The sequence below is a fragment of the Mastigoproctus giganteus genome, chromosome 7 (assembly GCF_048544385.1).
Source record: "Mastigoproctus giganteus isolate SK-2022 chromosome 7, ASM4854438v1, whole genome shotgun sequence".
NCBI classification, from domain to species: domain Eukaryota; kingdom Metazoa; phylum Arthropoda; class Arachnida; order Uropygi; family Thelyphonidae; genus Mastigoproctus; species Mastigoproctus giganteus.
In genome coordinates, this window is record NC_143581.1 from 107,867,234 (window position 1) to 107,889,347 (window position 22,114).

The 22,114-nt window shown below is 37.2% G+C and overlaps 1 protein-coding gene across 1 annotated transcript in view; it reads right to left on the reverse strand.

Annotated features, from left to right (window-relative positions):
- Nucleotides 1-2,459: 2,459 nt before the first annotated feature.
- LOC150083138 (short stature homeobox protein 2-like) overlaps nt 2,460-22,114 on the reverse strand; it is a 135,401-nt gene continuing 115,746 nt past the window's right edge. Inside the window, exons 3-4 of the mRNA XM_090378403.1 lie at nt 7,414-7,471; nt 2,460-2,809 (exon numbers count right to left, since the gene is read on the reverse strand). Of these exons, the coding sequence (XP_090234529.1) occupies nt 2,460-2,809; nt 7,414-7,471 (408 nt within the window). The remainder of the gene's footprint in view (nt 2,810-7,413; nt 7,472-22,114) is intronic.

The window sequence follows — 22,114 nt, forward strand, 5'->3', positions numbered from 1 at the left end:
ATCTCCTGTGTACCGTATTCGATTATTCTGGCTGTTGAATGTAACTCTTCATCTCTTTCGTGGCTCTTGTGTTCACTCTCATACGACAACCAATATTGTTATCGAAGTTTCGGTAGAGATATTCCACGCGGTTTGAAAAGCGTTTCGTCAACTATTTGCATAATGATAAAAAAAAACGAAGAACAGAGCATTGAACTTTACCGTAGTTTGGCCCATTAGGGCCATATTGCCCTTACGCACTAAAGCCCACAAACAAACAAATAAATATCAACTATTTGAAGCTTACCATCCACTGAAATCTTACAGTTATGTCTACAGTCATTCGCACACTGTTCGATTGGTGTAAATGCTGTACAGTGCGACGAAAGATTGTCTTGTTTGGTAGAGAGGTGTTTGGATATTTGTTACTGAATGTCCATTTGGCATCGCGAAAATTATTTGGACGCAAGGTAAGGCTCCAGCACACCAACCTGTGAGGAAAAACTCTTTATGCACTGCACCAATAAAGTCGATATTACTCTTAAAATACCGCTGTTTCAATGAAACTAATTTCTACTACCTGTCCAAAAATATCTCACTCCATATCAAATGGCATCATGTTCTCTACTGCCATAATTGCCTTCGGTACACACCGTTGACCAATGGATTGCCCGATAAATGGGCAGCTCTATGTAATTTTAAAGTTCATTGCCAATCAATCAGTATCCAAGTATGGAAAAGAAGGAGTACACAAGAAACTGACCTGAACATAGCATTTATTTTCAAACATAATCACCAAACACGTTTACTCACTTTACCATCACTTTGTCAAATCCACGAAACCGCTGAATAAAAAGACGTCGGTTGCTGTCGTAACCAATGACGCATATCATTTCCAATATGCGCATCGCCAGCAATACTGATGTAAATATTTTAGAATAAAAGAGTCTTCTTTGATGCCTAACATAAATTTTCTATGCCATGTTAAACAATATTATTCATATCAGTTCTTTTCTTTGATGCACTGCACCTGGTATATAAACATAGTGGTTTTATCAATTGATTCTGACACCTCCAGAATCGTTCCTGTAATGTGCGACATCTTAGACTACCCTTTTTGTGTAGAAGGTTGTCCACAACGGCTTACCATAGGTGTAAACTTTGTTAGAATTTTTTTAAATAACGCGCAGCTTACTCTATTTTTTAAACATCTTCTCTGGAACCGGCACCTGGGCGTAGGTGATATACATATTAACATTGAGTCTGTAGTGCTGTAGTTTGAGAATATGGGCTGAAAAAATCACTGTGCGCATATCAGGAAAGTTATTCAGACAATAAAATTCTGTAGTCCACATTACTGAACAGAATAAGACTTATTCTGGTCACATAAAGTTGGTGCTGCACCAACTTTATGTGACCTTAGCCACTTATGGAAAACGACTTTATAGCAGAATTTGAATAAGTCAAATAATAAACGGTAAGCGATCTTGAATTTGGCTGATGTTCATGTAGAATTTTAGTTCAATGATCCACCACGCTAATATACTTTTTTTTAATATGTAATTATTGATTGTTATGCCGCGTACGATTTTATTTCAGTGATGCTACTGTAATGATAGGAAAATTAGTGGTAGATGCTTAATAAGTATAAGGAATGCTCATTAATAGTTACATAAACGCTGAATTTACTTAATTGATATATACAATAGAACCCAATAAATCTGGCATTCAAAATTCCGGACTTTCTGAATCCGTGGGGAGTGATTATTAAATAATAAAGTAACTCTGACCCATATAAAATATTGAAATGTGATTTTCGACATATTTTTGATTATTTAGTTAGGAAATTATGCAATTGAAATGTCCCAACCCATATACAGATGTTGGATTTATGAAGTTCTATTGTATTTTTAATAAACTGTTGAAGAAGATAAAAAAAAAAATTATTTCTATTATTAGAAAGAGAGAACGACAACATTTTGGCACTGTGACTACCATTTATTGGAATCATTGGTTACACCAATGGCGGGAGTGACAACTAGGTAGGTGACAAACAGCGGTAGAGTTCTCTCCTAGTACATTTCGTGTTCTTCTTGGTGCAGGGTTAAACACCTTATTGCATGTCGAAATTATTAGATCTTTCCTCTTAGAAACCTCGTAGAAAAAGTGCAGTTGGACTGCTGAGAGGAAGGAGAGGAGATTCCATTGGATCTGCACGTGACTGCGACCTTGGGGACCGTACCAATATATTTATATATATTGCTTAGTCGTATTATTACTGTTGCTCTAATTACAAATAGATGGATGTGCAGCCACTTCACGACGTTCTGCTGCCAGCTTGACCTAGTCGGCACTGCTATTCCTACAGATTTCTGCGGAGGTCATCCTCACAATATAGATTCTAAAAGTAGTCTTTTTTATACGGCGGTGTACTAGGAACTGGTCGCTCAAGTCCACTAACTCCTCACATTCTTTGGCTCCTAGAGCCCTAATGCTGCCGCATGTTTTTGAGCCTTCAAGCGAAGATCTGCGATGCTAGAGTTTTTATTGTTGAGTCTTTCTGCAGCCATCAGAGCGGATAAACTGAATGGGTGAGTCGGAGTCGGGTAAAAGAGAAAGCTGGGGTGTGAGCTTTGAGCGGCTGCAGCTGCAGCTGCTGCTGCACTGTAGTGTTGAGCAGCAGCAAGGAATGCAGGATCGGCGTACGGAAGATAGTGTGTGTTGGGAACAAGGTAGCGGTCTTGAGGAAGCCTCGCCACTGCGCTGCTGACGTTGATGTAAGGAGCGATGCGGGATGACTCTATTGGAGTGCTTGCAGCCATCATCAGATCTAGAAAGAGAAAAATGTGATGCTTAGAGGAGAGGGACTTCTGACACAGTGAAGCTGAACTAATACCTCAGCAAGTTACATACAACTAATGCCGTTGTATCCATTAGACAAAAAAAAAAAAAAAAATGTACGCATTTTCTGATTAAACAAGTTTTTGAGTTTTGATTTTAAAACCTTATTCAAAATTAGAGATTTTCATGGATTAAGTCACAAGATTATATGGATTAAGTTACACGCTGTTGAAAATCTCCAATAAATAGATTAGGAAGAAAGGATGGGGAAATAAAACAAAGCATTTTTTTTTTTGTAAAAAAGTAAGGAACCAGTGCAAAACTCCACGGTGAAAACATTATCATCAGCAGTTAAACGCGAATAAAACAGCGAAAGATTTCTTTCTTCAGACTGGTTTCTTCATTTTATTTTTATTTTTTTTAATAGCGCACAATCTAAGGGATTACATTTTTATTTTATAGAAAATAATCCAGATTTTAAGCATATATTTACTGTCAGTTAATATGATTCTTAATAAAAAAAAGATATGAGAATTTTTCAGTTGCTTTAGCGGCCGCTTCTGATGCAGAAGAACATTAAAGGTCTGACTTAGCAGAGTGGTCAAATTACAAGTAAATTAGTACACACTTTTTGGATTTGCCGTGGTTCTAATACATCCGACCACGAAATATGATTAATGATAATATTTTTCTTAAATGTCAATGGACCCACTGATCTATCTCGTCTTGTTGGAGTATAAACAACTTTTTTTATGATAGACGATTTATTTTGTTGAATCCTATATCAGTAGATCCACAGCATACACTGAATTGAAGGTGGATTATGAATTTTAATTTCATAATCAATAAATGTATTATTTATTGATTTTAAGAAGGAAGCTAATTTGCGGACATGTTTTAAAAGCAAACGTGCTTGAAAAGATTTATTTAAAAGCACGATGTTATTGGGCTATATATATGAAAGTAAATATGAGTATTTTGAAGTGAAAGGAAGCTTTTATTGTACTTGGTTTTATTCTTTCAAACTTTAAACTTTAATTCAACTAACTTGGTTCACGGAAATGAGGTCTCCAATTTAAAACAAGGTTTTTATTTTAAAGTAGGTTTAAAAGCTAATACAGTACTTGACAAAAATATTCTGGCATCTAATAAGACCTTGAAATCAGTAAATAAATTGCTAAGTAATCATAAATAATTACATCGGACTGTACTGTGCAAAACAATCTCTTAAAATATCTGAATGATGTCACCGGTTTATGCTACGTTTGATTGTGTATCACCAATTTTTTTGTATTCAAAGTTCAAATTGGCTAATTCGAGTAATAAAAGAAGGCTAAACAGACTTCTTTTTCTACTCGAATGCAAATCTACTTTTAAACATATTTATACAAATTCAATATGAGCATAAGATTTTTTTTTCTCTTCGGTAAGTTCACATTACCTTTTTCTATAAAACTGTAATAATATTCGCAGTACTCTTCCTCGTGTAAATAGGATATTTGAATTTATTTTACTCCTGGTATATGCTGCCATTTTTGGGAAATGGTCATTCAGATTGATTTAAATAATTAAAAAAAAAACAAAACAAAAATAGGAGCATAAAAAGCATGTGAACTGGCGCACTATGACTAAAGTGTCGAATGTAATATGGCAAACGTTCACAAAAGCAAGCATCCAAAAACAAAAAAAGGTTTATCAATAGTTTATTGGGTTTGGGCGTGTTCAAAACACCAAAATATATAAAAACTTATAACAAATTTGCTGTTACTTTCAATCGTGCACAATAATTTTGTGGTACTGGTTTTGGAGGAGTTATAAGAAGACAGGAGGCTTAAGAGCAGACATCTAGAAACAGAATGAGACCAAAAAATAAACTACAAAAAGCTGTTACAGTATAGTTCCACATTTCGGGTGTGTGCATTATAGGTGATAGAGAAAGTGAATCATCCCCAGGTGAACTGTTGAAATGTCTTAATGTCGTTATGATAAGTTAATACAAGGTATGCCTCACAGATTTGGTCCTCTGCTCCACCGAGCAACCTGAAAGCTTTTTCTCAGTACTGAATACCAGTATTGAGATGGCTAAAGACGATCCCGATCTAACCATTTACAATTTCTAGAGCCTTACTTTCCAAACTCAGTATTGGAACTTGGAACAAGCAATAACCACAAGGAACATATTCGCATTATTCCAGATGCCTACAGGAAGTTTGGATGTCCACAGCATATACTGTTTGTTGAACTGTCATCGGGCGCTCCCAGGAATGTTGAGACGTCCTCCTCTCCGAAGGAGCTACAAACCCTGGACAGCCTAAGTCGCTTTTGCTCAGCAAAGACCAAGGAACTTTTTAACGAACTATTAAAACAGGTACAATTTCGATTTAATTCTCATTAAATTATTAGAATTGAACCAGAAAAAACTTTGTAACAACAAGACTTACAAGTTGTAAGTCTTTGCAACTTTTATTGGACTTATACGAATGAAAACAGCCGCCAAAATAAAGTTTTCCGCTGGAACTGAACTGTAAAAAAATCTTTACTGTATAAAACTTTGCACTCAGGATAAGAATGTACCTTTAACGTGGAGTTTGGACTGTTTTTCTATATCTATCCATTTTTGTGTCGTCTTAAATATACCTATTTTTATGTCTCTTTAATGTTGTTTTGTGTCGTCATAGGGTCTTTCCTACCTTGTAATTGGGCAGAAATAGGGAAGGGTGGGAGTATATTAGAGTTATATAAATTATCTGTATATTCAGTATAAAAAATATATGTAGTGAATTTTGTCTTTTTTTTTTTTAAAACTTGCACTACTGATGTTATCATCCGTACGTACCAAGATATCAATACTGCTCCACTTAACCATTTAATGCATTTACCTGCAGGTTAGATTTATCAGATGTTTAATAATAGGGTGATATTTTAAGAATGGACACAAGTTTCCGTTTGCTTCAATCTCACTGATTTGAATCGAATGTTATACTTTGCGCTTCACGTTGTCTACTCGCTTGCCTGATGAGTTTGGCCGTGTATTTTCTTCTGCATAATTATTGTTTGGCTTTTGCTTTTTCAAATATTTGCTAAATTAATTTTCTTAACGATAACTTAAATTGTCCAAGCAGTACAATACGAAATTGTTCTTGTTTACTGTTACTTAATCAGTCCCTAATTAATTGGTAGTCTCGAGATAAGAAGCTTCGGGAATACGCGGTGGAAGTTTATTGATCACGACTGCATTGGACTTCCCAACAACTTTCCAAACCCCTATGCTCTCCTAAAATAGTATAAGGTGATATATTTTAACCTGGTTACAATAGATGGATTCTATTGGATTTTAAAAGATTCTTTAAAGTTGTTTGATTTCAATAGTAGTTTTGTAAAGACGATATTGTATTCAATCAAACAAGAAGGGTTTTCCAACTTCCGGAAATTTGTTATTTGTGAGATAAAGACTGAATTTATTCCATGGAAAGAAAACTTTTCCGTTCAACAGCAGAACGTGGTCTGATAAGTGTGCCAGTTAACAAATTTAGGTGCATTTAACTCGCGAACGTTAGAGGTTGTTGCCTATGTACACCCGTCAACAACCAATCAAGAGATCGGCAACAGAGTTTTTTTTTTTCTGCTGCATGTGCTGTTTTTCACCCAATTACTAGAGTTAAGTGGATTCGACCTTCTTGAAAGCGCTTTAGTTGACAATTGCATGTGAATCTCTGCTGACAAGCAATTCAACAAACTGGATAAAATCTTAAAGTAAATTTCGGTCTCCTTATTTCTTGCATCTTGCATCACTTTGTGCCAACTCAGCCAAATAATAATAATATACATATTTTAAAATATAAGACCGTTCTAGAAACGATTTAATTGCACTTGTATTCTTCAGTAGACAAAAACGGATCGATAAAAGAAAGGAGACTGGAGGCGGGGGGAGGGGGTATAAGAAATTTCTTACATTCTAAATGAACTAAAGCTGTGAGATTTTTCTTTTGTGTGACTTTTGATTTTAGATGGATCCTAGAATTAGCTATTTTAATTTTCACTGGGACATAGATAAGTTATTCAACGTTCCCTCCAGGGGCAGTTCCAGGATTTTCTAAGGGGGCGGATTAAGCGGTGTTCTCAGTAATAATTAAGCTTTAACCATTATGTAACAAAAGAAATCACATTATTTTGAATGTAAGGAGAGGGCTATGGCCCCTTTAGTCTCTACCTGGGACCGCCCCTGCCCCTTCTAAATAATTATTGGCAAATTTTAACTGCCCAATTATTTCATTTTATCCTGAGAAAAACGTAGAGTTAAAATTATGACCGATTACTAGTCCTATGATCTGTTTGAGAGCTGAAATTATTAATTTATTTCTTAATGGATTTTAAAGTCAAGTAGCCTAGTTTTGTCTTTTATTCTGATTCGTTTTTCGGTTCTTTCTATCCGAATTTCTGCAGATCGTGATGATGATGCCAGCAAGAAAAAATACGTTTGAGAGGATAACAACAGACCGCTCGAACTTTAAACTTTCACGGATTACTTAACTTTACTAGAACAAATCATGTTTAAAAATGAAATATTGCTTTGTTACGAGAAGTTTGTCTTACTTTTCTGCATCTGGCTTTCGTGCTTTCGGCACTTCGCCCTACGGTTCTGGAACCAGACCTACGGAAAGAAAGAAAGAAAGAAAATAAAAGTTTCGCAAATGACAAAGAGAGAGCAATAACTACTGATTCTGTACCTTTATAGAAAATGAAAAAAAGTGAAAAGTATGACGGCAGCAGAATGTTATGAAGCGCCTTCGTGTATGGGAAGCAGAATTCAAAGGACTACATTAATTAATGAGGCCACTGACGACAATTAATCACTCTTTTATCTTCAGAAAGATTTAATGACGCCGAGAGGATATAAGCAGTTTTTTCATTAGCAAGATTGCATAAGGGAAGCCACTTAGTGATAAATTCAATCTTGTTAAACGGCAATTTTGTAATGAATAGATTGCACGGCTCCGTTTAGTCAGGAATTATGTAAATCTTCGGCCTTTGTGCCAACTCGGATGGAATACTGCGGACCTAATTGAATCCACTGGCCTCAAGGCTCACAGCCGCATATCCTCGTGCTTGCTACTTAATAGCATTATCGTCCGAAATCAACATAACGGCCCGAGTTCTCTGGGCGCATGGCATCCACTACGCCACGTGTTTGGGCGGAGCGATGACGCACTTGCCATGATTGGTGCAGTTGAGCTCCAATGCAGGAGGGGACAGTGAGATAACAGTGAGCAGTTCAAAACGGCTGTTAAAACACACCCTAACGAGCTCAACGAAGTCGCGCGGAGCATCAAGGGGTTTCTAGGTCAGGCCAGCTGCCCAGTTGCTTTGATGAAGTCTCTTTAAAGCAGATTGCTGATACTTTCCCACCAACCTAAATGCTCGCAAAAATACCACGCCAGTTTGAAGGATTCCACGGTTTAACAGTCTGTGTACATCCAGTACGAAATTATTTTTCAAAAAAATCGTTTCTTCTTCTCCTCTATGGTTTATTTCAGCTCCTCGTGCAATTAATTTTTTCTATCGCAGTGATCTCATTCGTCCTTTCTTAGAGTCCTGCTTAAACTTAACGAAGGAAAATTATTCATTTATTAAATTCATTTATCACGAAATACAGCAGTAGTGAGCAGCACAGTTTTAAAACTACACAGAAATTGAAAATATAAGCGTACAAGGGGAATATCAAATTAATAAAAAATATTGAAATTAGAATAAGATTAATTTTAAACAGTGACAACACCAATATTAATAAATACGAAACATTTAGACATTTATCCCAATTATAATGCATTGTTCTATGGTTCTTCTAAAGTAGGGTTCGCGTACGTATTTTAAATAAATATATAAAATAGGAGATGTGTATTCAACATATTAATAGTTTAATATTGATTTAAATCACATTTATCACGCTCTATACAGAATATATATGGATAAATCGTTAAACTAGATTGGACGAAGAAATATCTGTTTCCTGAACGCCCATCATTTCACACTGAAAGAGATTAAAGACCATTACTACGTTGTCAGGTAGGTCTAACAGTAAACAAGGCTTAATTAATAAGTATGTGCACTGCTTGGTTCTCTTTTCAGATACGGTAACAAACCTAGGAAAGCGGGAAGGAAACAATGACTCCCTCGCCTTTAAAGACCGATAACTCAGCAGGGAGTGAAACGCCTAGGGGGAAAATCCCCATAAGGGCCGAGAGAGAGAGATGAACCCCAAACCCTCGCTCAACAAGCAAATTGATCTAGATACAGGGTCCAGAGGGTAAAGTAATGATACATGAGAGAGAGAGAGAAAGAGAGAGGGTGGGGGGTACTGAAGAGACCCCGGTGTGGCTTGGGAACGGCCCTGTGTTACAAGATTATAGAATTGTCGCCAAAGGATGAACAGGAAGCATGTTCCTAAATGGACACAAGTAGGAACTGTTTTTCTAAGGTGATTTACTTCAGTTCAGGGGATGCTGAGGAGAACAGCAAATTTAGGGGCCGCTCTTCAACAACCACGATTCCGGGTGTAAGAATCACAGATGTTTTTTCTCCAATTATTATAATTTAATAATAATTTGTAATGCCACAGAAAGAAGCGAAATTATAAAAGATGAAAAAAGCGTATATTTTATTTTTATAAAATGTTAAGGAGGATTTCCTTTTTACATTTGATTAGTAGAGAGGATTTAGAGAAGAAGGCAATTATAATTTAGATGCTGATGAACAAAGTATGGGCCTTTGGAAGCTAGCTGTGTAGATTATTACGTTTTTCTCTCCGTTACCGTTGGTTTTAATTGTAAACCTAAAACAGTTTCGATTGATATTTTCAATTCAGTTTTAAAATTTTGATTAAAATTTTTGTGATTCCTTTTGATTTTTTCTGTTATTTTGACTGAGAATAGGCATGATCAATACTGGAATGCTCTTCTTCAACAAATCTGAAATGAAATTGTTAGGAAGTGACAAAATATATTCGGGAACCTATTGAATTTTAAAACGATACAGACTGAATCAGAAGTCGCTACAGAATGGCTGGTTTAGTTCTAATTTTAGCAGAAATCTGAAATAGGAGCACGTCCATCATTCTGCCACATAAAATTAGTTAATGACCGGTTATTGATGTTGTTGGATGTCCCACACGGCTTCCAAAACGCATTCCATAATTATTGAGTAGTGCCGAATTTAAGCTTAAGCGGCTACACGGATTTCGTGACTTTACAGTTCTGAAAACTGTATTTATTTATATTCAAGAGCTCACGTTCTTGTAATTGAGATATTCGCTTTCAATATATAATATTTTAAAGTAAATTAATTCATTAATAAGCTTTCCATTATATTTTTTGCAAGCAAGTGTATAAGATATAACTTGTAATAAAAGCTGTGCAAGATTTTGTTTTTGCGGATAATCCATATAAACTTGTGTTTTCATAGAGGATGGATACTCCTTTCTTCTCCTACACCATTACGCAAGTATGCCCACACAGGGCCCAAAGGTTTTGAATTTCTCGCTGCCAATGAAATCAGGATGGAAAAATTTTTTAACGTATTTCTGTTGTGCTATTAGAGTGAACCGAGATTTAACGAACTTCAAAAATAATGGAGAGTGTCCACTGAGCCAAGCTTTTTACTCCCAGATGGGACCCATTGACATAAATACTCAATCTGAGGAAATTTACTATCAGCCAAAATCTTCAATTAACAACAAAGGAAATCTAACTCCCAGGAAGGTGGAAGAAGGAACCTCGTTTCTCTTTTGTTTATCAATACAATATCAGATCGAAAACGGTGTGAAGTTTGTGTTCTCTTTTATGCTATCGAAGTAACTTCTTTTTGAAATGCTGTTACGAAGAAATTCATGTATCCAGCGCCTTCTATCAGTTGCTAAGCTTATCAGACATTAGTGGTGAGTCATCTAAACTTCCGCGAGGATACTCGAAGGCTCTTCAGACTTTAAATAAGCATCGGCCAGAGTTTCCAATGCCACTATGCGACACGACATGTGAGGCGCTTAAGTAGCCCTTGCACCAAAAACTACCACCACCACAACAGCAGCAACAACAGCGCAACATTTCAAGCCCTTCAAGTCCACATAGCTAAATGCAGTAAACATTATTACAGTAATTAATGTTTTTCTTCTTTTCTTTTCGCAATATAGTACTTTCTTTCTTTCGAGTTTAATGGACAACCGCATTTGGCAGACAGACCTTACCCTCATATATAGTCCCTTAAATCGAGGTTTTAGATTATTGCTGTACTGATCTTGCTTGATTACAGTGTTGTAATCATTCATGATCAGTATGAAGCTGAACATGAATAACTGGTACCTGCATCCATCTGCTGTACACCTACACGCACAACTTTATAAAGAGACCCTGTATTCGTCACAGGGTCTTTTTTATTTATTAGAAAAGATTTTTTAGTGACGTACTGATCGTTCAAAATATGTAAACTCTTCCATAACTAATGTTATCTTGCTAACTCAACTGGGAAAAATAAGTAACGCTACTGTATTGTGAACTGAGAAAAGCACATTCGTGTAAGTTATTAAAAACCACAATTTTAATATAATATAACCTCACCTTTGGCGTTCAGTACGTACATCTGATTACGTTAGCGGAAAACTTTGCACAAATTTTCGTCGTTTCGATGGAAATATTTCGCCATTCCTCACTCTAGAAATCTCTTAATGTAGCTGGGAAGTCGGCCTACGTGGTCGATTTCGTATACGCTTCCCTCTCTCGTTCTATTCCCAAGTTGCGTTAAAATATTGGGAGATCTCAATTGGCGATTCCGGTGGTGGCATGTTGTTCTCTTCGAACACGTCATCACGCGTTGAACTTTATGGCAACGGGCATCGTCCTAATAAAATTTGTCCTTCAACTTAAAATACCATCAGGGCAGGGAGTTTATCATTGTCTAGAATATCATGATAGGACAATCTATTCGCCGTAAATCAGCGATCCAGCGCAATATGAAATAAATGTCCCTACACCATCATACTTCCACCACTGTACGTCACAGCCCAGCCGATGAAGTTGGTACGGAACTGTCGTTGTGGCTATCGCCAGACTGGATTCTTTCATCAGATTGAATTATGCTGTGATTTTGCTCCAGAAAATGTTTTTTCCACTCCTCTAACTTCCAGTTTCTTTCGAGCATTCGGCATCACTGTAGCCATCGCTGAGAATTAACCTTTGTGATCATGGATTTACACGAAGAAGCTCATCCAAAAAACTATCCCAGTGCAAGCTTTGCATGTGGAAATTACGCTGACAGCCTCTCATGTCACTCTGTGAATATCCTCTTGATTCATTTTGCTGCAGCCTCAGTGGCAATTTTGTTTGTCAACACATTTGACCGTTTTGCAGCCTCTTGACCGCTCTTCGTGTTTCAACATTCCCAACTTCTTTCGTCTTCCATTTCTCTGTGGTGTTCATCCCGGTTCGACTAACCAATAGACGATAAAAATATTGGAAATCTGTCTGGCATTCATTTCTGCAATGTGGAGTCCAACAGTTTTTTCTTGCTCGAACTCTTTGACTCAGCTCCATTTGCATATCGCTTGAAACTGCAAACTTGTCTTTCTACAGGTCAATAATATTCGTGCGCTCCTATAAAACACGTATGTAAATTCATTTACCTGTGGGATTAAATGAATTGACATACGTGTCACTTCATTTCGCTAGTAGCACGTGGTTATAATCGCCATCCTGATTATAATCAAGGAGCGGAAAAGGCATTTTTGTGACCTTGTTTCACAATGTGGCTGAGTTAGTCAGTATCAGACTAGGGCTTCATGGTTTTTCTCCCAGAAATTCTAGATTTTCAAATGGCCAACAGTAAATCTACCAATTACAGACCCATTATATCCTTAGTTGCTTTTGTGGTTAACCTGTGGGTTTCGTCGTTGTGAGCAATTTGTTTCGCTGTCTGTCTTGAACCACGAAACCGGATTTAAACGCATGTTAGACTTATTCACAGAGTTGTGTGTGTTTTACCTTGCTCTCTATGTTATCCGCTTGCTTTTATTTCGAAGGGAAACCCCCTGGCAACGCAACATGCTGAGTAAGATTGTTATTCATGCAATGAAGATACAAGTGATTTAATTATAAGCTCCTCTACATCATTAGCGTGGTCGATATTTTACACATGATGAGATTATCCTGTGTTGTTTCGATACTTTGGTTAACATTGTGTTCAGTAATTGTAATAAGGTGTCACCACCCTTACATATGTTTTCGTATTCAGCAAATCGGTCCCCGAACGCACACTTATATAGACATAATATACGATAAAACCATATGAACTGGAGTACTCTAAGAACGGGCGCATAAATGGCTGAAATGTTATTATGTTTTCTATCTTCTAATCTCGTCTGACCCTATGTGACCGTTCCGGAGTTTAAACAACAATTTATTTATTTTTTTAATCACTGGGCGAGCAGGTATCAAATAAGGGCAACACTTTGCATACATGAAAAGTTGGATTGAGGGTTGTTTGAAAGGTATGGCAAAAGGTGCTTTTAAATTTTTTTATTTTTATTATTTTTTTAAATTTCCTGACAGCCAATATATTTTTTAAAGAAGTGTTTTGAAACCTCGGCTTATTGGTCTATCTATCCCAAACCACATCAGAAACGGTTAGTTACTCTAACCAGTCGAATATACACAAAGTATGATTTAAAAAAAGAATACAGTACGACTTATAAAAAGGGCCAAAAAGCGCAAGTAAACCAAAAATGTGCTTAATCAGTATTGTCAAATAGTATAAAATAACAATCATTAATTTAAATTTATATGCATGGCTGAAAATAAAATTTATTTTCAGCCATGCATCGAACCGCATCGAACAACAACAAGTTGTTGTTCGATGCGGTTCGACTGTTTTTTTGTTTGTTTTTTGCCAACCAGCATCGAGAACCAACATACAGACACATGTAGGAAACAGCAGAAGATAGCAATTGCTTTGTCCAATAGGGATAAAGGAATGCATGCTCGACCAAAATGGTGTCAGTGTCTTTTGTTGAAACTCTGTTCCCAGGAAGCCATTTGAAGCGAGCACAAAGACCTATTCTTCTGAAGGTGAGAAGTGATTTGGCAATATTTGGATATTGTTGACGGAACGATTTCTCATCCACCGGGAACTGTCATCTGGTTCAAGAAAGTACTTATGAAGAACTCTCTTCAAGAATGCTAATTGTTCCTTCTTGGCTTGCAAAACATCAGCATTGAGGTCTTTATCTTACTTGATCGCATATTCACCGAGAGGACATTTCTGTTTAACGTGCTAGAGATCTTTAATAAGCTCCATATCGACTGTCAGTGGGTATGCGAAGATAAAACATACCACATAACCATCCTCTAGCAAATCTACCTCCTTACATTCAGCCAGTGACATGGCTCGGAGTGCAATCTCTGACTAGAGATGACGAATTAATGTCGTGTCTCAAACCTACACGGGGAATAACCACGACGCTGCGCCAATCTGACTTTGTTGGGCATTGCTGACAGTGGTACCAACGGTATCACTGCCTTAACGCAATTGTTCCTCTATTGTTTAAATCGATCCCAAACATGCAGGAGGCGTCTGATATCATTATGAGCCTCGTCAGTGGGTCTTGCGTGGTCAGAAAGTGCTGGTCCTTGAGTGATCCTTCGTCGTGTGAATCAAATTAACGTCATAAGGACTCATATCCGAAGAATGTGGGAATTCAAATATTTTCCATTGTCACAGCTGCAGTTTTCCTTCACAGCACCATCCATTCTGCCCACATGCTTCCTGTAAACCACGAAACCATTGCTATTGCAATTCCTCCCACTGACCCTGCCTCTAAAACATAGCTCGTCACATTAAAATTTCAGTCGAGTGAAAACAACATTCCTATACACGACGCAATTTGACACTTGCGTATACAGCAGCGTTCCACTATTTTTTGTACTTCATATAAGTACATTAGTAGTACCCTGTTAAAAATTTGCTTGAAAAGATAAAACACCTTTTTCTCTGAGTATCTTTCATACGTAACTCTTCTTCACCTCAACACGCATAATGGAAATTGAAATATGTATACAGCATAGTAGGTGTCTCGTGCGAAGAGATTAAACCCCACCCTTGAATTATGTCTGTTTTTTAAGCCCGCGCAACAAGCTAATCGGCTCGTGAACGCAAACATGCAGGTACTCACACACACACACACACACACACACACACACACACACACACACACACACACACACACACACACACACACACTTGTACATATATAATACACTGCCTCAATATGCCCCAAGATTTTGATGTGCTGTAAAACCAAAAACAGCACAGCACTATCGTAGATCTTTCTCTCTTCCCCTCTTTTCCCAAAAGTACGTGTTGTTGAAGGATGGAAATGGAGAGATAAACAGCAGAAGTTCAAGAGGATACAAACGGCTAACCCCACACGATTATAATATTCAAAGAGATTGAAATTCTGGCATTTTTTTTAATGGAAATGAAGTATCTTTCTTTCAAACTGTTCGGGCGTTTGAACGTTAGAGGGTTAAAAACAAAAAAACCTTTTTTTATTCTGTATAAATATTATAATAATCACAGCAGAACCTCATAAATCGAAATCCTTCAAAGATCAGGGACTTTTTATATATATTTTTAGATGGCAATAGACCGCACAAGGGCAAGGGGGAATAAGCTGGCCGGAATTTAAAAAAGCATTTTGCAGGTCGACCACGAAGGGGTGCCCTCGTAGGTAGCACAGTTGATAGGATGGCCGAACTCCCCAATCCGGGTGGAAAAGACCGAATTCGAGTCCCATCTATGACAGGAAGAATTTTTATGGGCCTTTTTCTCAACGTGGCTGAGTTAGTCAGTCTCAGACGAGGGGAGTATGGTTTTTCTCCCGGAAACTCTGGTTTTTCTTCCAGCATACAAAAAATCGACTTCAGAACACAATTTACAGACAATATATACGGAGCAATATGGCCTAATTCGCTGATGCTCCTAAAACCCAACAACACTGAAGTGTCAGAGGAATTCACAAGATAGACCGAATATAAGAACGTACCGTACTTAGTAATCACTTGGGGCTTGAACCACGATCACTCAAGTGCGTGTTCTTCAGTATCCTTCGTAGTATGGCAAATTGTATTTATTTTTTCATTTGATTTTCTTTTGCTTTTGTTTTTGTATTTACATGTAGGTTTTAAGGAGATTAGATTGCTGAGATCACACCGCATCATTTATAATTCATATTAAAGAATGTTAGACAATCTCCATAAAGGAAGCGGAGATTCGAACCCACGAATTTTATTCCGAAACTACGTGTGAATGAATCCGGGAGCACATTACATTTTGGCTTAATGTTGGCTATCGCTCTGTATTGATTATAGGAATTAGAGCTACTGTTGTTATCTAATAAAAATTTTCAAATGTTATTTCCGAGAATATTTTTAGATTTATTTAGTTGTCAGAAAGCATAGTTATTTTATTATGCAATGGAAAGCTCTTCAAGAATGCACATCAGTAAAATTAAAATTTTGTCTCTAATCATTGACTACACAAAATTATGATTATTTCTGAATTAACTTGTGTACTTTATTAAACACGAAGTTGTTTTTTTTTCCCCTCATGGAAAGCAAGATTTTATTAAAAACGAAATTTGGTGTGAGTGGAATCAAATCTCCGCTTTACCTTTTCAATAATAATTGTAATACAAAGGCTGTAATTATTGTCCCCTTCAGTTCGTAATTATTTACGCTTCTTCTGTAAGTTAAACACTGTAAAAGCATCTTTTACAAAATAGCTAATTATTATAAAACTACAAAATTGTGTTCAGGAGCGCAAAGAAATTACAGAACTCCTTCACAGTTTCATTTTGATGATCTGCAATTGTGGTAACAACACGAGAATCCTGCGTAATAGAATTAGCACTCCGAATGTGAAATGGCCAGCTAATTGTTGTTAAAATAAGATTTTATTGATCAGTGAATATGCTACGATTAATCTGGCAACCAGCCAAAGTACACGTCGTCCTGAATGGTGCAGTTCGAGAGCAGGAGAACTTTTTTTCCCTTAATATTTACAGGCGGCAGAAAAGACAAGAAACACCGAACTACATAATTCTGGAATGTTTTGAAAATACAGTAGGATCTATAGCAAGAGCTGAATGGTTTCGGACCAGCTGTATTAAGCTGCTATCCAAATAAAATACCTCAAATATATGTTCGCACGCTCTTTGTGACGAATTTTTTAATTTGCACATTTATACAATATAATGCGCTATGACTTCGTGCTGGTTTTACTTTTATCCCCACCATGATAACGTGGAAGTGCACAACGCTTATTATATTTTCCGAGGAGATTTATTGAAGAATGGCCGAACTGGAATGTGAATTAGCAATAATTGATCAGTGAAAATTTTTATGTGCGCAAATGCCGTTGTGCTAAGGAATAGCAGACCTAGTGAGTGATCTTCAAACTCTTTTCCTTTCTTCCAACTTCCATATCTGTTGCCTTAATAAAAGAGTGCTCCATTGCGTTCAAATTCCTAATACTCAGAATCTCCATTCCTTGAAGCCCTAGTACTGAATTAACACCTAGGGCTATTTGGCCAAAATTGTTGTGAAGGTTTACATTTCATCTAGCCCAGAAGAACGCTAATCTTTATAGATCTGATATTTCCGGGCTCATTCGACATTTGCATCGATATTTTAGTGCTCTTAATTTAGTACAACTTTCTGTTTTTCACGAATATTTACTAATTTTTCCTGCTATTGCTGGGAATCCCCTTTTGTCTCTGGCCACCTTCCCATATCTATGGCGTTGCCTATCTTAAAAAAAAAAAAAAAAAAAAAAAAATCAAAGCTCCTTTTTACCGCAAGAATAACATATCTTCTCACTAAGAAGATGTGTTATTGGAACTCTGGAGAAAAGTTTCCTTTTCTCCAGAGTTTCTGAGTATTCCCATAAGATTGGAACTTTTTAATATATACCCTTGCCACATGCTTACTTCTTGTCATCTCGACGTTGTATTTTCTCTACTTCCAAAATGGTTGTCCTGCAGGGTGGTGTGTACTGCCTATGAGGTGATCTATAAAGCGTACAGCAAAAGTACTGAGTACTGACTTTTATTGTAAACAAAGGTGCTTTAGGACAAAAAAGCCCACCCATTGACAATATCGCCTTCCCTAAACATTAAAAACATTTGTAATTGTAAAATTGTAAAAACATTTTGTTCTTTCCGAATGATCATTCCTTTTGGCCTCATATCATTGCATGGCTTGAACACGTAGGCAGGTTGATGATCTTTTTTCTCTTCCTAATATATATCTGTCTTCCTCGCCCTTCTCTGAGAGTCATATTTGAATTCTCCTTTAATGCTTCTCATCTCGAAAGGACTAATAGCCTGCCACTGTCCAGTGTGCTGAACCCAGTATTATCCCCAACTTTGTTATAAACTTGTTAGTGCTTCATTTTAGATCTATTAGTCTCTCACTATTTAAAAGATGTTAAACTTCATAACATTTTTCTTCCATTCTGGCGTGATGACCCATCTTTCCCATTCCTAAACTTCATAACATTTTCCTTCCATTCTGGCGTGATGACCCATCTTTCCCATTCCTAAACTTCCTAACCTTAAACTATTAAAAGACGCCTATCCTTTCACTGCTAAAATTTGCATTCTGTATCTTCTAACATCACAAATTTTACATCCATTCTCACACATTTATTATAAGAAAGAAAGGTGTCTCTGCTCTCATTAATCTCTTAGAAACTACCTTTCTTGTGTCTGATGCCATAGAGTGCAAGAGTCAACTTGACCTGGTTTGCCTTGACTTATTCTCTGCATCTGACGCTATTCGCCCATCAATGCTTCTTTACCTATTGGGAAAAATGTTATGGAATACAAAGTAATTTGTTCTTTTTCATGCAGGAATCCCTCCAACACAGAATCGTTTTTTTAGTCAATTGGTTCCTTTCTTATTAAAAAGTACCTGCCTGAATTTCGAAGGGTGACACTCTTTTCTGCCTCAATTCCACCACTTCTGCTTATGCAAATGCCCCTCATCGCTTAAGCTGATGATATTAAAATCTAGATTACTGCTTACTGAGGAGGAACAGCAAAACAATTCACATATTAATGAAGCTATTGCTGTGGTTACTGCCTGGTAGCATGGTCGTTATAATCATCCTCTTCGCACACACCGAGTGGAAACAGCCTGAATTCGAATAAGCAGTAAATCGACCGAAGAATACATGCAATTACAGACACAACTACTGACGCCTTGTAGTATTAAGTGCTCTCTCTCTCTCTCTCTCTCTCCCCCCCCCCCCTCTCTCTCTCACACACACACTAATTATTTTAGCCTTTTTTGGGCCATAGTCTGTTAAGAAATTTGGGCAACTTATTTGGAAAAGTGTGCCCATATTTCTTTCTCCAAGAAATTCTCTCCTTTTAATTTTAACCCCACTGGAATTCACCCTGTTTAATCATTCTTTGGAGATACTCTTTGATACTAAACTTATCTTTCATTCTCACATCAAACCTTCTTATAACTTCATCTCTTCTTAATTTTGGGTATTGATACAGCAGCTCCTTCTTGTCTTCATCATCCTATCCTATATACTCGTGAAAGCGTAACTTCTCTCCTCTGTGACTACTGAGGAGAGAAGTATTCTTGAGAACTGGTAATTTCGAGACCGTACAGCAGAGGTGAGAGATAGACAACCTTAAAAACACATTTATAACCCTTTATACGCTGTTCCTATATGATTGTATGAAAATAATTGTAATAAATCTCATAAAAAATTAATTAACTATTCATAAATTATAAATATCCTCAGAAGTCTTGCTAGTCAGGAAATCATGGTCTCTTGGGAAATGTTCAATAAATCAAAATGCACAGAGATTTTTCCACCAACTTCTGTGTACAGATTAATATCACAGATTCAGTGACACGAGGAATCTGGCAACATTTGAGGGTAGAATACTCTAAAGAAAGTAAGTGCCTTTGAAATATTCCGTGTTTTCTGTGAGATTCCTTACCTAGAATAAGCGTGGTAAATTTAGTCGTAGTTAAGTTTTATTTATCAGAAAATAAGTTTTCATTCCAAGAATCTCCTCCCTCCCTCTTTCAATGGACTGGAACGAGGGAAATTTGTTCGTTCCACTTGGTTCCATCATTTCATCCATCACCTATAGGTCTGGGTATAGTTGGTAACTGCGTTAAGACTATCTCAGCTTGATCATTACTCAATTTAAGGATGTTTCTATACCACAATAATCGTCTCACTCCTCCACGTCCAAATCACAGATATTTCTAAGCATTTCTGTCCTCCTCTAACTGAAGATTTATAGCACAGGGAGTTGTAGGAGGAAAAATTCGCGGAAAGGCTCGATTAGGAAAACCTTACCCCCCTTCCCCCAATTCGCCTTTACCGAAGTTAGAAATTAGTGGTTTGTAATCGAATTTTCTTTCCATTCTTTTTATTTCTTTATTTATTATTTTCCTTTTTGCTTTTCGTCAGATGGGGGCGGAACTGTTATTGTTTTTTTTCACAGTTACTCGTAGTTATCCGAAGTGTGGTCTCTGATTTGATTGTTGGGCATTCCAAAAGTGAAAATTTTAATGAAATGTTTTAATGTAATTTTAAAGGAAAGATTACACTTCTCTGCGTTTTAAAAATATAATTTAATGAAATGCTTTTCTTAATTACTTTACGTTAAAATGTCAAACGTTATGGAACAGTTTTTGATCCTTCCTCAGTTATTAAAGCAGATTTGAAAACGTCAAAACCTGTTCCTTTAAGTAGCCATCATACATAACTAACCTCCAAAAAGTATCCGTGTTTTTGTAGTCCATTGGATCTTTCCAAATAAACAAGTGAGTCAGATCGGTATTTAAGGCCGTTCTGATGTCAAGAGGGAAGTTATTATCGGATTTCACATTTCTGGCTTCGTGAAATTTCTCGCATCATTCAAAATCAACCTTCACTGACGTTTTCAAGATTGTTCAGCAAAACAAAGGGAGACAATGGAAGCTCACTCTACATGACCCGAGGGTAGTCGGAAGGGTAGCGCAATAATCTGGTCAGAAGTCCCTGCAGAACATCAACCAGAAGATTACAACGTCAGCAACGGTTGTGCTCTGTACGAACCCACTGCGTAAGGAGCTCCATCGCTTCAGTTTCTGTGGAAGAGCGGCGGTGCATAAGCCAAACATCACCAACCGCAATCAGCGGCGATTTCGCCTTCCATGGTGCAACGAACGCTTTAATTGTTCATAGAGCAGTGGAATCGGTTCTTTTGAGTGACGAATTTTTCTTCACTGTTACAGTGAGATGTGGGTGTGGAGGATGCCTGGAGAACGTCTTTGTCTAGTTCAGGGATTTGATGTGTCCTGAATAATAGGGATTTGTCTAGTTCAGGACACATCAACAGCAGTTTCGTAAGCGTACGACAATAGGAAAGTTATTTCGCTGAATGGAGAAGTGAGTGTTGCATTTGCTTTGAGAAATTACTAGGGTCAGAAAACAGACGCCGCACGGGGATCAAACGCAAAGGAATGTTTCTGTGGTGTCAGGCAGTAAGGGTTCTGGCATATTGGGACTGTATGGAATGTTTCTATTCTTTACTGATGTCCGAAGCGACATTGTTTGGTAGTTGCCAGTATACATCTTGAATGCTGCAAGAGGGAAACTTAGCCTTGATCTTCCGAACTCCAGTCAATTTATTGTAGTTTTTTTTTTTTAACAGGAAGAAGATAGTGCCACCTAAATTTTCTCCAAAAAGAACCAGGGAATGAAGTGATGCTGATTACAGCGTACGAGTGTGATGACGTCATGTTGTGTCTTTACCACGCCTTATTGTAGAAGCTTTTACTCCAGCGATACGACGAAAGTGTTACCTTTTTTATTTTATTTATTTTTTTTTGAAGTCAGCCTTCAAAAGCGAGGGAAATCCTGTTTTCCCTCTTGTGTGAACTTCCGTCCTTGTGATTTTTATTTGCTCTACAAGCCGATGGAATTACTCCGAGATCCGTCCGCAGAAGGCACTGCGAGCAGTAGCTTACTCTCGCCTCTCTCGAGTTGTGCAAGAGGAAATGCGACTTTAACAAACTTGTAAACAAAGTTCTTTTTTTTTTAAGAGTGTTTCCTTTACAGTCTTCATAGTTAGTATGTTGAGTTCGAGGATCGCGGTTTGAACTCCTGGGATTTTAATGAGATTGCAAAATTCAATGTTATGTTTTAGCATTGTCAACAAATCTACCCACTA